This window comes from Conger conger, chromosome 10 (assembly GCF_963514075.1).
Source record: "Conger conger chromosome 10, fConCon1.1, whole genome shotgun sequence".
Lineage (NCBI taxonomy): Eukaryota > Metazoa > Chordata > Actinopteri > Anguilliformes > Congridae > Conger > Conger conger.
The window spans coordinates 13,556,817-13,571,180 of NC_083769.1; the positions used below are offsets into that span (position 1 = coordinate 13,556,817).

The 14,364-nt window shown below is 42.1% G+C and overlaps 1 protein-coding gene across 8 annotated transcripts in view; it reads left to right on the top strand.

Moving 5' to 3' along the window:
- Positions 1-10,904, top strand: part of LOC133138999 (zinc finger protein 271-like) — a 43,264-nt gene extending 32,360 nt beyond the window's left edge. For 7 of the 8 annotated variants that reach the window (XM_061258217.1, XM_061258223.1, XM_061258222.1 and 4 more), the window contains 5 exons: positions 3,451-3,510; positions 4,634-4,752; positions 4,843-5,029; positions 7,532-7,650; positions 8,803-10,904. In XM_061258217.1, the coding sequence (XP_061114201.1) occupies positions 3,451-3,510; positions 4,634-4,752; positions 4,843-5,029; positions 7,532-7,650; positions 8,803-9,057 (740 nt within the window). In that variant the 3' untranslated portion in view covers positions 9,058-10,904. The remainder of the gene's footprint in view (positions 1-3,450; positions 3,511-4,633; positions 4,753-4,842; positions 5,030-7,531; positions 7,651-8,802) is intronic. The other variant, XM_061258220.1, reaches the window with a different exon arrangement.
- The last annotated feature ends 3,460 nt before the right edge of the window (positions 10,905-14,364 follow it).

Consider the following 14,364-nt stretch of genomic DNA (forward strand, 5'->3'; position numbering starts at 1 on the left):
AACAGGTCGACCAAGGAAACAACAGCAGTTGATGACAGAAACATTGTGAGAGCTGTGAAGAAAAACCCCAAAACATCAGTCAGTGACATCACAAACAATATCCACAGCGCAGGGCTGAAGGTATCTCAATCAACCGTTCAAAGAAGACTTAGAGAGCAGCAATATAGAGGCTATACCACAAGATGCAAACCACTCATCAGTAGTAAGAATCGGAAGGTGAGCTTACAATTGGAAAAGGAGTACAGAGATGAGCCACACAAGTTTTGGAACAATACTTTCTCCTAGAAATTGGGTGATTTGATACCAAAGGTGCTATGTTCTAAGTAGTTTAACACATCTAGGTGTAAATGCCAGGAAATAAAAGCAGAAATTCTGAACTCTTGTCTTGTGTTCATCTGTTTTTCTCAACCTCAAATGTATTCAGTGTATTGCCTTGCTGTTCCAATACCTTTGGGAGGGACTGTATAATATCAGCGGAGGATCGAGGTGGCATTTTCATTCACCATCAAAAGTGAAATATCCAAAGCCCAACTATGAACTTCAGACATTCATTTACAGTTAGGCTGTGTTGTTAATGTTACCCCCAACATAATGGCAGTTGCAGACATAATTTGTCAGGTTAATTTTCATGGGGGATTGAGTCTGCGAAATCTTTCCTTGGGGCTGTCAGTGTAGATAGTATTCCATTGACGGAATTGAGATGCTGCCACCATTTTGTTGACATAGAAGCAACAATCTATAACCATTATGCTGGCTAAAACACAGCGTCCAGGGGGTATTTCACGAAGCAGGATTACGGAGTTAGCTGGATAACTGGGTAGTTAGTAAATAAATAGTTGCCCTCCCAAATCTGGAACATGTAAGTAAGACCTGTTCTGGGTTTTATTCAGCGCATTTATCCTGCTAGTTAACTCAGTAATCCTGCTTTGTTAAAATACCCCCCAATTCAGATGGCGGCTAGATGGCTAACTACAGCAGGTGGCTAAAACTGCATGCTTGCAACAACACGACAGCAATAAATCAACAACAGGGTCGACCAAGATAAGATTTCTCTAAATTTACATTTTACAGCTAGTACATCAACAGTTAGATTAATTTACAGGTAAGGCCAGAAACTAAGGCGAGGTATGGCTAGCCATGAATCACAAGGAGTTTCAGCCGTCCTCGTACAAGTGTGTTCAGACCAGAGGTAAAATCGGGTGTTAGTTAGAAAAATCGGCGGGACATTAACTAGCTGATTTGCGTCTTCGTTACAGCAATGCATAAAGTCCACCCAAAGAAAACAAGCAAAACAGATGGCTATCGCCCAAACTTAGCTACGCTCAGCACAATCAGTAGCTGGCTCGCGAGTAAACCATTTTAAAACGGAATAACTTCAACCACCAGAAAGAGTGACATTGATAGAATGTTAGACTTAACTTAACGTAGCTATTTATGTCAAACGTTAGGCTAGCTCTGTACCGTAGCTAACGTTAGCTTGTTTGAAGCATTGTTGGAGTTGGAGTTATTTTTGTACCGTCTATGGTCTGCACACATAACTAACTTACACACACATATTAATACATCTGATGAGCAGCTAGCTAAAACCATTGTGATTTTGCAGTGTTTAACGTCATTAGACTCATGTTTGCTAAATAAATAATTTGTCCACAGAATGTAGTGGTCAACACCGCTAGGAAGATTATTATTTATCCGTCTTCTCTTTGCTGCCACTGTTAAATTTACCCTAGCTAGCTATGTATCTGTTAATGAGCTGCTGATGGAAAAACTGTTCTTGATTGTAATGTCAGTAAACGGCTTCAGGTTGGTAACCATACCTAGCTAGTAACACGATTTTTGTATGTCAGCAAAATGGCGGCGGTTGACTACTTCCATGTTTTGCGAATACTGTATGTCACCTGTGAGGGAGATTTTTGTATTTTATTTTTTATCTTTGAATTTCTGTTTTATAGAGCTGCAGCTTTTTAAGAACTCTTTTCCGTGTTGCAGTGTATGAAAGGACTTCTAGGCTTTAGGGCTGGGTGCATGTGTTTTAGCTGCTGAAGCCAATTTAGGCTAACGATGCGGAAATACTGCGGATTACAAGGAAGCTGTGGTTGCAACAGGAAGCTTTAATACTTACAACTGTAGCTATGGCTATATTTTATTTTGGTATATTTTGAAATAAGCAGCATAAATGCCTATGTGAGTGGTCACATTTGAATCTGAGAAGGTGCTGAGGACATTAGATGGGGTTGGACGTAATGTGCCAGATTAATTTCCACCTCATTTCCACTGTATCATGTTTGTTTTTCTTTGTCTTAATATACGTTTATTCCAAGAATATTCTTAAATCAGGGGATCAGTGAGGAGAATTGGTATTTGAGGTGTAATTTTAAACCATTTTATTATCGGTCAATTAATTCAGAACAAAATTAATTAATATATGTTCTGACTGCAACATAAATGTTGTGACCAGTAGTTGTAACAGTGCTGAATAGAGTACCCAGATTGACTTAAAATAATTGACTTTCCCCCCTTTTTTATGCTTTCCCCCATTTTCCCCAAATTTGGAGTGTCCAATCGTATACAGTGAACTCTGCAATCTCAACAGGCAAGGTGGCAGAGTGTAGACGAACATGCTCTCTCCTCCAAAGCATGTGACGTCATTAGCTGCTTCTTCCCACATCATGGCCCACAAGCCGAGCTCACGCGACCATGAGTGTGAGGAAGTGCTCCATGTGCAGCTTTAGTGTGCAGACTGTGTGCAAACAAACATCCAGCAGGGGTCGCTGGAGAACCTGGCCAATACTGTCTACCTGACCCTGGGCGATGCTAAAACCAATCGTACCCTGAGGGCCTGCCTGCCAGCCACAGTCAGCATTTAATCCCAAAACCTGGGGGATTTTGGTTCCTCGGAATATATCATTGGATACTCCTTTCTTGAATTAACCCTAGGAATAGAAGGATCTAATGCGAGTGTCTGTGTAGTGTAGGAAACATGTTATATTTTAGTTTTTTATCAGCCGGTTTTGCATGCAGTTTGTGGTCTTAAATGTTTTTTTCTTAAAGTGGTCATGTGAATTACTGCTTGAGCAAAATAACAAAAATTGAATTTTGTTATCATAATTATTGTTCTTATTTGGAAAGGAAAACTAGTATGTACCCTCATTATTTAGTGAGTAGCTTTGTATTTAGTAAAAAGCAGGCCTTCCAATGAGCTGAAATAAAACAATTTTTAAAAAGATCCTATCTGTGCCGTTATGCTCTAAATCACAACAAGATTGGGGTGCCCCTAAAATGTTAGGGTTTTCCCCCCGTAAACGATGACTGATCTGATAGAGAGAAATGGCAGAGAGGGGGGTTTACACTGAATCACATCCACCTCTTCAGTGCACGTCCTGATCGCCAATATTGGAGTCTCAATGCTGTGACATCATTCTGATTATTAGTTACATCACTTTCTTTCAGAAGTTGTGCTGCACCAGAGCCAGCAGTCCAACAGGGGGCAGTGTGCACTCCTACCTTTGAGTATGATTGTTATTTATTTTCATATGCTGCTCTGTGACTAGGATCTCAGTTTATTCTGTTTATTTCCATGTTTTGTTATTTATAAACTTTTATGTAAACTACAGAGAGATCTATTCACAGTCTCAGGGTTCTCACCAATGAATGTAACAGATCTGGGCCAAATATATCATTATTTTGGATTCAGATACATGTCTGTGCTCGATTGATCTTGCCTGGTGCACTTGAGCCAAGCAAGAGAATCAGAAGGAGAATTAATGGCTTTTTCTGACGGCCAAATTATGACATTTGTTTCTTAACTGTCATTGTCTGAAGGCATTTCTGTGTAATTCTAAGGCTCTGGAATACCGAAACTAACTTTTATGGTGGTTTAAAATGCAAGAGCGCCACTCTGTTAAAAAACCTTTGGGATATACAGTACTGTGCAAACGTCTTAGGCACCTGTATAACATTCTGTACAGATAAGATCCTTTAAAAAAATAATTCAATGAAAGGTCCTAAATAAACATACTAGACATTTTACATTACATTTTAGTAATTTGGCAGAATAGTTAAAAACTGAATCAAATCAATATTTTTTTGTGACCACCCTTTGGCGTTAAAAGTGCATCACTTCTCTGAGATAGCCAATGCTGTCCTGCAGTTCTATAAGACAATCAGCAGGGAGGTTGTTCCAAGCATGTTGGAGAACACAGTTCTTCTGCAGACTTTGGTTGACTCCTTGCTTCTGATCTTAGACAGCCTTGATCAAGTTTTTATGTAAAAAGTAGTCAATTGCTTACAGTAATATGTTTTTGATTAAATACAAAAAAGTCTCTGTAAAATTCAATCTTTTGGAAAATGAATATTTAAAAATCTCAAATGTGTTCTTTTATACTAACACACACACAAAAATAAACATATATATAATAAAGTCTAGGGTGCCTAAGACTTCTGCACAGTACTGTACATCATGAACAACACTTGTACTCTTCCACATATTAACTGGTCATAATATTATGTACCTTTAGTTTGAATTTAAGTAGATAATACCTGTCATTAACATTGAACTCCATCATAGGCCTAGATCATTAAAGAGTGCTTACACACTGACACTTTTCAATAAACAAACTCTCTCTGCGTTCAGGGCAGAAGATGTTTGGCTGTGACGTGTGTGACAAGAGGTTTACTCAGCGATATCATCTGATGAGACACAAGCGCATTCACAGTGGAGAGAAGCCCTACCAGTGCGAAGGCTGCCATAAGGTGAGGGAGTGAACACACATTTTTCTCACACTTCTTTCCAGTATATGCACACACCCGTTCAGTAAGAGTTCCTCTTGTTGTTTTTCTCAGAGCTTCTCTAGAACCGACCGCTTGTTGCGACACCGCCGCCAGTGTCAGGTTGGCAGCATGGGCGTGGTCGCTGCGGTTGCCACTGTTGCCAAGGCGACGAGCCAGCCCTGCCGCAACATTTCGTGGCCATACCCACAGCAGCCCCCACCTCCAACAGCTGCCTGGACGCCCCTACAGCCTCCTCCAGGTCAACTGACCATCTGGCTGCCTCCTCCCCCCCTCCCCCCTCACCACCACCCTGGAGCAACGCAATGAGCAGCAGCACCACACAGGCCAGCGCTCAGTGGCTCTGCGCATTAGACCCATTTTTACTCATTGTCTTTGTTATATTCTTTCTACTTTCTCTGGATCACCAAACCTGTGAAAGCCTTGCCTTGGTGCTTTCACAGTATATCCATGCTCTGTGACATCACATAGGAGAACTTCTGAATTATTCTATATCTGTTCTTTACAAGACAGCTTAACTATGATGTCACAAAGGATTTATTTAATTGTCATATACATGCACAGATAAATTGACTGTGACATCACAAACAAATTTAAATTCACAGTTAAGCACAGACAGCTTAGCTGTGATGTCACAAAGGAGCAGACTTTCTTTAAATGGCATATGATGCATGCACAGATAAATTGACTGTGGCATCACTAATGAGGGAATGAAATTTAGAACATTTGCCTTGGACATTCACAGACCCTTGGACAGGGGCAGACAAAGTGTTGTATCTCTCTGTTGAGTTTCTGTTGTGCTTTCATGCATCAGATATTGCCATCCATGCCATTGTGCTGGTTTTTCCTGTGAACAGCCAAAGGGAATTCCTCTCACTGTGACTGCAGTTTTATTTGTTCACACCTTAATTCCTGATGTAGTATAGTCTGTGGGGGAGAAATATGTTCTGTCCATTGGTTATCATTGCCCTTTTATATCTTAGAGTTGCAGCAAAATGTGTTATTTTACCTCTTTAGATTTTGCAAGTGATTTTCCAGATTATGGATGGACAATTGCAGCCGTTTGGGCTGGATGTCTTTTAGCTGTAGAAACATCCAGCGAAAACACAAAGGCTAATGATGCTATACTGGGGTGTACAGGAGCTGTGGTTGCAGCAGGAAGCTTTAATACTTACAACTGTATGGTTATATTTTATTATGGTATATTTTGAAATGAGCAGTATACATGTCTATGTGAGTGGTCATATTTGAATCTGAGAAGGTGCTGAGTGTGGAAGGGGTGGAGATAATGTGCCAGATTAGTTTCTGTCTCATTCCCATTGTATCATGTTTCTGTTCCCTTGTCTTATCATTTTATTCCTAATATATTCTGGAACCAGTAAAACCAATTGATAAAGGAGGTGTCACTTAAACCATTTTATTATTGACCTAATGAAGAAACATCTGACAAACATTTTAAGACATAAATGTTGTGACCAGTCGGTAGACCAGTACTGTATAGAAGGCCATTAAGTAATTAAGACATTTAGGAGCTATTATTTTCTCAATATAGTATAGTCTTTGCTTGAATTAACTCTAGGAATATAAGCTTATGTGAGTACTTGCATGGTGTAGAAGAGACAATATCATTTTAGTTTTTTTATTAAATGTCTTTTAATTCAGTTGTGATTCTTAAAGTTTTGAAATAAATCTTGTAATAATTATGTTTTCTTATATGAACTAATATGTACCCTCATTATCTAGTTAGTGGCTTTGTATTTACCGAAAACTTGGGGCATTCACTGACCTGAAATAAAACAATTTAAAAAATATTACTTGTGCTGCATTGCTCTAAATTGAGAGGATTGGGATACCCCTAAAATTTCAGGGGTTATTTTCCCCTTAAAATAACACTGAACCAAGACAAATCACATCAACAGAATACAGTGATAAGTAGACAGGGGAATGTGCACACCATGGGTTTGATGAAGTGGTAGAGCAGTCTCACACCTGAACTCGTCCACTTCTTGCCGTGACACCAAAGAGATTATGAATCATAGCACTGTTTATAGGGCTGTGGTGCATTACCGTCAGGAATCCACAGAGGGCGCTGTTCACTACTAAGCCTCATTCATACTTCGCCGCATGACCTTTCCTACGGCGTTTTGCGTTTGCGTTTTTTATACTTCGGCTAGGGTCTGTGAAGAGGGTTCTGTTGTCTCTACGTAACAAGATGCCGAACATTTAAATCTCTGCAAACACAGTGGCGCCTGGCATAGCCTATCGGTGACAACAAACTTCAGTGTTCCATCTGGCCGTGCTCCAATCAATGCGACAAAGTATGTAGTAACATAGCAAAATTCTAGAGGCACGCCACATTGAGAAAAAGTGTTGTGCAACACTTTTTTCAGTTGAAAATGTGCCATTTTGGGCAAGGGTTGTGCAGCAAAGTATAACTTATGTTGAAATGAATTGTGATTGATTATTTCTGCTCTGTGACTAGGATCTCAGTTCTTTCCTTCTCTTCTCACAGTTAGATATGTGTTAGGGTTAGTCTAATTACTGCCAAAATGTATATACATCATGCGCAACATATTTGCACCTATCGTTCTTCCACATATTAGACCAAAATAGTATAATGCGCCTTTTTTTAAATGTGACTAGGTAATACACTACATCAGCAGTTAACTAGGCCAAGGCCTGGATCATTAAAGAGTGCTTACACACTGACACTTTTCAATAAACAAACTCTCTCTGCGTTCAGGGCAGAAGATGTTTGGCTGTGACGTGTGTGACACGCGCTTTACTCAGCGATATCATCTGATGAGACACAAGCGCATTCACAGCGGAGAGAAGCCCTACCAGTGCGAAGGCTGCCATAAGGTGAGGGAGTGAACACACACAGACACACACAGTTTGAGTTTGGATTGGAGTTGTCTATCACCATCAGCTATCAAAAACATAAAGGAAAAGACATTTAACAATGATAAACAAAGTACACTATTGGTATAGTGCATTTTAAGTGCCGGTATTGTGAGCAGACAGTCAGCTGTGTCATTAGTCCGCATGGGCACTTTAGGTAATATTTCTGAACATAGATATAGCTGCAAGCAGCAATTGCCGGGGTCCAAGCAACAAAGCAGCAGTAAGCAAGCGCAGAGAATATGATGGAGGAAATCCACACAGGCACCCGGAGAATGTGTAAACAGACAGGGGCCTGGCCGGATTTCAGCCCAGGCCATGTATCCAGATGTGTTTGTTTTTCCCCATATCTAGGAAACAGCTACACTGACGGTGATTTTAAACATGCCTACACGCATTGTGTAAGCATTTAATCCAAATAAACTCAAGTGAAAAAAGTGTGACAGTGCTCCTTTAATATTGCTATAGTGTGTCTTTTGTTTATAATCCTAGTACTTACTAAACTGGCAGCAGTGCAATGCATACAATCGTGCAGATACGGGTCAGGAGCTTCAGTTAATGTTCACATCAACCATCAGTATGGGGAAAAAATGTGATCTCAGTTATTTTGACTATGGCATGATTGTTGGTGCCAGACAGGGTGGTTTGAGTATCTCAGAAACTGCTGATCTCCTGGGATTTTCACGCACAACAGTCTCTACAGTTTGCAGAGAATTGTGCGAAAAAAGAAAAAAAACATTAATTGAGCAGCAGTTCTGCAGGCAGAAACACCTTATTAATGAGAGAGGTCAGAGGAGAAAGGCCAGACTGGTCAAAGCTGACAGGAATGTGACGGCAACGCAAATAACCTCATATTATAACAGTGGCATGCAGAAGAGCATTTCTTGAACGCACAACGCATCAATTAGGCTACAGCAGCAGAAGACATAATAGGCTACAGCAGCAGAAGACATAATAAGTCTAAAAAATAACTAATAAATACCTGATAAAGTTCTCAGTGAGAGTATATACACACACACACACACACACACAGTTTAATAGGTACACGTTTCTAGTCCTGGGTCCTAGACCTCAGAACAGTCTGAATTATTAATGGATTCTCTCTTTTCCCAGACTTTCGCTCGGACCGATCGGCTGTTGCGACACCGGCGCCAGTGTCAGGTGGGTTCCATGGGCACAGTTACCATGGTTGCCACTGTTGCCAAGGGGACGGGCCAGCCCTGCCGCAACGTCCAGTTGCCGTACCCCCAAGATCACCCCCCTCCCACCGCCGCCTGGACCCCCCTAGATCCTCCTCCTGGTCAACTGACCATCTGGCTGCCCCCTCCCCCCCTCCCCCCTCACCACCACCCTGGAGCAACGCAATGAGCAGCAGCACCACACAGGCCAGAGCTCAGTGGCGCCACACACTGCTGCAAAATAGTACTGCAGCTCAGCTACAAAAAAAAATACAAAAAACTTCTCACCTGAGAGATTCATTATTTTATACTTTTTTATTATTGTAAAAGTTCCGTTTTATGGTTATTTTGAGTTTATTCATGTGTTGTTATGTGTTTTTGGAGTGGGGTCAGGAGTCAGAATTTGGGTGGATTTGGTGTCAATGTAGTAGGAAAATATTAATGTTGGGGTAGCAGTGCAAAAGTTGCTGTGTGAAATAATGATTAGTCCATATGTATTCCTTAAAAATAAGTTTAAACAGATATGGGAATACAAATAACTAAAAAGCCTTAGTGTCATGTACAATGTCATGGTCACTGCAGTTCTATTAGAATAAGGCTGGTAATATAATTTCATATTTTATGCACTATTGTGTTTAGCGGTGTCATCAGGGCAGTCCGTGGCTGAGCATGATGCCAAAACTGAATGGCATGGATGGAAGCCCCAGAACATGGGGCAGGAGTCAGACTGATGTGGTGCTACTGATGTGGGAACTGAAATATCCAAGCCCTCACTTATGGCCTTCCCGCATTCAGGCCCATTTTTACTCAGTTATAACTCTTATTTTCCACAGAAGAGCACTTATACGCCACCCAGACTGAAAGAACTCGCTGTCAGGTTAACCTGTGCCAGCCTTGCAATGATGCTTGAAGAATACAGGTTGACTCATCGCCTATGAGATTGCAAAAGCGAAGATCCGATTTAGAATTTGACCCTGTGCCATTAGAAAGGAGCAGATTAAATCTTCCATTTGCATTTTATGCTCGCAGGGCCTTAATGTAACATAACAAAGCAGAACATAATATTTCAAATTTGCCATGGGATCATGACAAAAGCCCATGCCTGTGGCATCGCAAATAAGTGTATTTTGTGCTTCCGAGACTTCTGGGAATATTGGGTTTCCATCCATATAAAAACATAACGATTAAGCCAGTGTCTTCTGTGAAAAAGGAAATCCTATCACTATGACCACACGCTGGCGGTCCCAGGCTTTGTGTAGACTGTGGTGTAATGATTTGATGAATCACTCATTGTTGCCCTAGCGATTTATGGGTAAATCTGTTCTTTTTACTGCTCTAGATGGCCTTCATACCGATCTTTTATGTCGCAGATTAGAGATAGGCAATTTCAGTTGTAACGGCTTGATGTGTTTTTACAATACAAGTTAAATCAGACTAATGAAAAGGTGGAGAACAATTTGTCAGCATAATTTCCCTTTTTTTTTGTTATTTCCAGTTCTGCCCTGTTGTCTCAAAGTTATTTCATTACCAGTACATTCTTAAAATGCTGAAACTGATGATCAGTACGAAGACAAGCAGATAATGGTGGGTACATTTTCCACCACGTCGTACTCTTGGTCTTTTCAACGGGAGAATATATAGAGTTCATTTATAAAACAGTAGTTACTTTGATCAATATTGTATATAAAGCTTCTGTATTTTAAATACATTTTCAAGGCCTTTATTGCCTCGGAATATAGCACCCGTTTTTACTACTGGATTTATTTTAACACTCTTTTTCTGTGAATGAACTCTGTTGTGCCTTTGTTGTGTATGAAACAATATTATTTGTCATTTTTATTTACCATCTTTGCATGCAGTTGTTCTTCTAAAAGTTTGTTCAAAAAGTGTTGATAGGCTAATTGTTTGGGGGGGGGGAATGAAATGTTGTCGGCATAATTGTCCATTTCAAAAAGTAAACTAGTGTGTGCATTCAAGGTTAGTCATATCATCATTATATTATTCGTAAATAGTTTCAATAAAACTAGATCTTTAAAATGCTGCCTGTGCTATTATGTTTAAAGAAAACCCAGACTACCACGGTTCGATTTCATTTTCATTTTTGTGCATTCATTGGCTCAATTCCATGTTAGCAGAACGTGTTGCTTAGCATAAAGACTTGAAGCCTATCGGAGTGAGTAGCCTACTTCCTTCAAAGTGAAAAAAATACACCTTACAGCAACTCAGAAGCTGTCTAATTTACACGAGGTGTCATGTGTATTTGAAATACACGTGCGGGGGGGAAATTGACATTTCGGAGAAGTTCTACCTTTTAAAACTACCTTCAGAAGGTGCGCGCATCACTGCGCTCAACCAGCGGAAGACGGAAGACGGAAGGCTACATGTATGTTCAGCTGTTATAGTTCCAACCGTCTAACTTCTCCGAAAACAACGTCTCGTTTAAAAATGTTTTCCAGTACGTGTATCTCAAATGCACACGATACCTCGTGTAAATAAGACAGCTTCAGAGTTGCTGTAAGCTGTATTTCTTCACTTTGAAGGAGGTAGGCTACTGACTCCGATAGGATTGAAGTCTTTATGCTAAGCAACACGTTATGCTAACATGGAAATTGAGCCAGTGAATGCACAAAAATTAAAGTCTGGGTAATTCGGAAGAAATGCATAGTTCCCAAAATGAGGTGTTTATCCTTAAAATTGTAAAAAAAAAACCGGTAACGCTTGATTCATCGTTGCTGTTTTAGTCATTGTTGGGTCATGATACCAGCTTGATAATGGCCTACAGACTCAGTTCCAATTTATTGCCTGTTCAGGTTATTTTAGACGCCATAAACTCTGAAGGCGGCGTGATACCAAATTCAGCTGAGAAAGTGTAGTTTTGCATAAGAAATGTTAAAAACAAAATTCGAATTGTATCTTTAACGAGTTATCAGAAGCCGTTGTATCACGTGCTTCCTCGTGAGTGTCTCAGAAACAGAATATTTTTTGTTTTTCTGTTTGTTTGGGGGTTTTTTTACCACTGGAGGGCGCTGTTTCCAAATGTGTTCGACTACCCACAGTAACTTATTATACAGCGTTTACAGAACGAACTGAAACTCAGAAACCTCCCGTACAATTTTACATTAACGAGTCTGTCGTGATGGAAAGGGCTTCCCAGGTAGGCTTCAGTGGGCACACAGGCCTGTGAAAGCAGGGAACTTTTAATGTCTCTAATAATAATAGCAATAATACATTAGTTGGTATGGGTGTTTTTCTGTGAAATATTCACAAGTTGTGTTTTGGGTGACATGCCATATTTAGTGTTGCATACACACTTGCTGATCTAGGGATTTCAGGTCAGATTTGGCACTGTTGGCCATTACCTGAGATCTGTTAGGCTGGCATATGGAGCTGTGATTGGCCCTGTCCTGTCCTCTCTCCAGAGAATGAGTTCACTGTACACTACCTCTCCACCCAGCATCCTCCGGTGGCCCCGCCCCCTCCACTCATGCTCCAATGGCAGGGCCTGCTTCCCTAGGCTGTCACGGCGACAGAAATGTCTGGAAACGTTCATTTTCAGACTAAACACCAACACCAAGCGGAAAGGGAGAATGGAACGTTCTTGGTGTGTGTGTGTGTGTGTGTGTGTGTGTGTGTGTGTGTGTGTGTGTGTGTGAAACGGTCAGAGGATATCTTAATATTTTGACTGTGCGGAGGGATTTAACTGAGAAGCAGAGAAGCCGTTTGATTGGCTGTATGAAGCCTTTAGGAGTCTGCCTCTGTAGGGGCTACTGGGTTGGTGCTAGCTGGTAGCCACGCCCCCAAAATCCTCTGCACATGCTCTGTGCCTCTGACAATAACTGGGATCCAATCAATCAAACCGCTGCAGCCGTGATGACTGTCTGCTGACTGGCTGGAGGGGTTCTACCCCCCTCCCCCCCAATAGGGGAGACGTGAGCTCTGACCTGAAGCAGGGGTGGGCGGGTGATGTACAGCACCCAGGGGGGCTGTAAGGCTTACCACAGTCATACAGGGCTATGTGAGGGGAGAGGGGCGGGGCCCAGGCAGGCAGGCAGGCAGGCAGGGAGGGGGCGGGGATTGGGTAGGATAAGCTCCACACAGTCAGAAGCTGAAGCCATCTTCTACTGTACAGATTCACATTGGCTCCGTGTCTCTATCTCCCTCTCCCTCCTCCCTCTCCCTCCCCCTCTCTCACTCTCCCTCTCCCCCCCTCTCTCTCTCCCTCTCTCCCCTCTCTCTCCCTCCCCCCTCCCTCTCCCTCTCTCTCTTTCCCTCCCTCTCTCTCTCTCTCTCTCTCTCTCCCTCCCTCTCCCTCCTTCCCTCCGTCTCCCTCTCCCTCTCTCTCTCTCTCTCTCTCTCTCTCTCTCTCTCTCTCTCTAATGTTTCATTAATAAATGAGTGAGTCGGTCTCGGTGCGGTGCGACGGACTCCCCGCTCATCCATCAGAGCGCTGACAGGGCTCCTCTCTGCGTTAATTAGCGCTGCTGTTTAAGCTGCTGTCTGTCAGCGCAGCTCATTAACATTTACATCCCCCATCAGCACGGGCTTCTCCCAGAGCGAACAGCCCCACACACACACTCACACGCACACACACACACACACTCACTCACACGCACACAGACACACACATACACAAACTCACTCACACAAACACTCGCACGCACACACACACAAACTCACATACACATGCACACACGCATGCACACACACACACTCACACACACATGTACACACACACAGGCACGCACGCACAAACTGCATTGCCTTGTTTCTCCTAAACTCAAACCGCATCTTTAAAAATGGAAGCTTAATGCTGAGGCTGCCTGACTCAAAGTCTGGAAAGATCTCCCTGCAGTACTTCTCGCACTCAGCCCATTGGCCTGGCCTGACATTAGACCTTACAGTGCCCCTGCACATTGCGGACTATGTGAGGCAGGCCCCTAAATGTGTTCAGCGTGTTTTAAGACCTCATAAAGAACGGATATGTCGTGCCAAATGACTAAATAATCATGAAGCGATTTTCAACAAAAAACTCAGAAGAGTTGCCAAGAGTTGTGAATAAAACTGTAAACGTGATGGTTTGTTTCTGTGATGCAGCTAGCTGTGGTACGGCACTTCCTCCTGGTCTCAAGAGACCTCTCCCGCAAATGCAGAATGAAAACAACTGAAGCTCATGCAGTGGGTCGCCACAAGCTGACATCAGCGGAACTGAGGCAGCATTACAATTTCCCATTCACATTCTAGGCACTTGGGCCAGGATGGGGGAAAGTGATGATTGGGTGTAAGGGTGGGGTTTAGGACTGGAGGTAGAGACACTGGGTGGGCAGAAGTACACGTCCAACCTGTGTTCTGCACAGGTCCTTTTGAGACTACTTTTGAGTTATGAGCTGTGTGAGTCAGTACTGGAGTTATGTGCTGTGTGAGTCAGTACTGGAGTTATGTGCTAGTGTGAGTCAGTACTGGAGTTATGTGCTAGTGTGAGTCAGTACTGGAGATATGT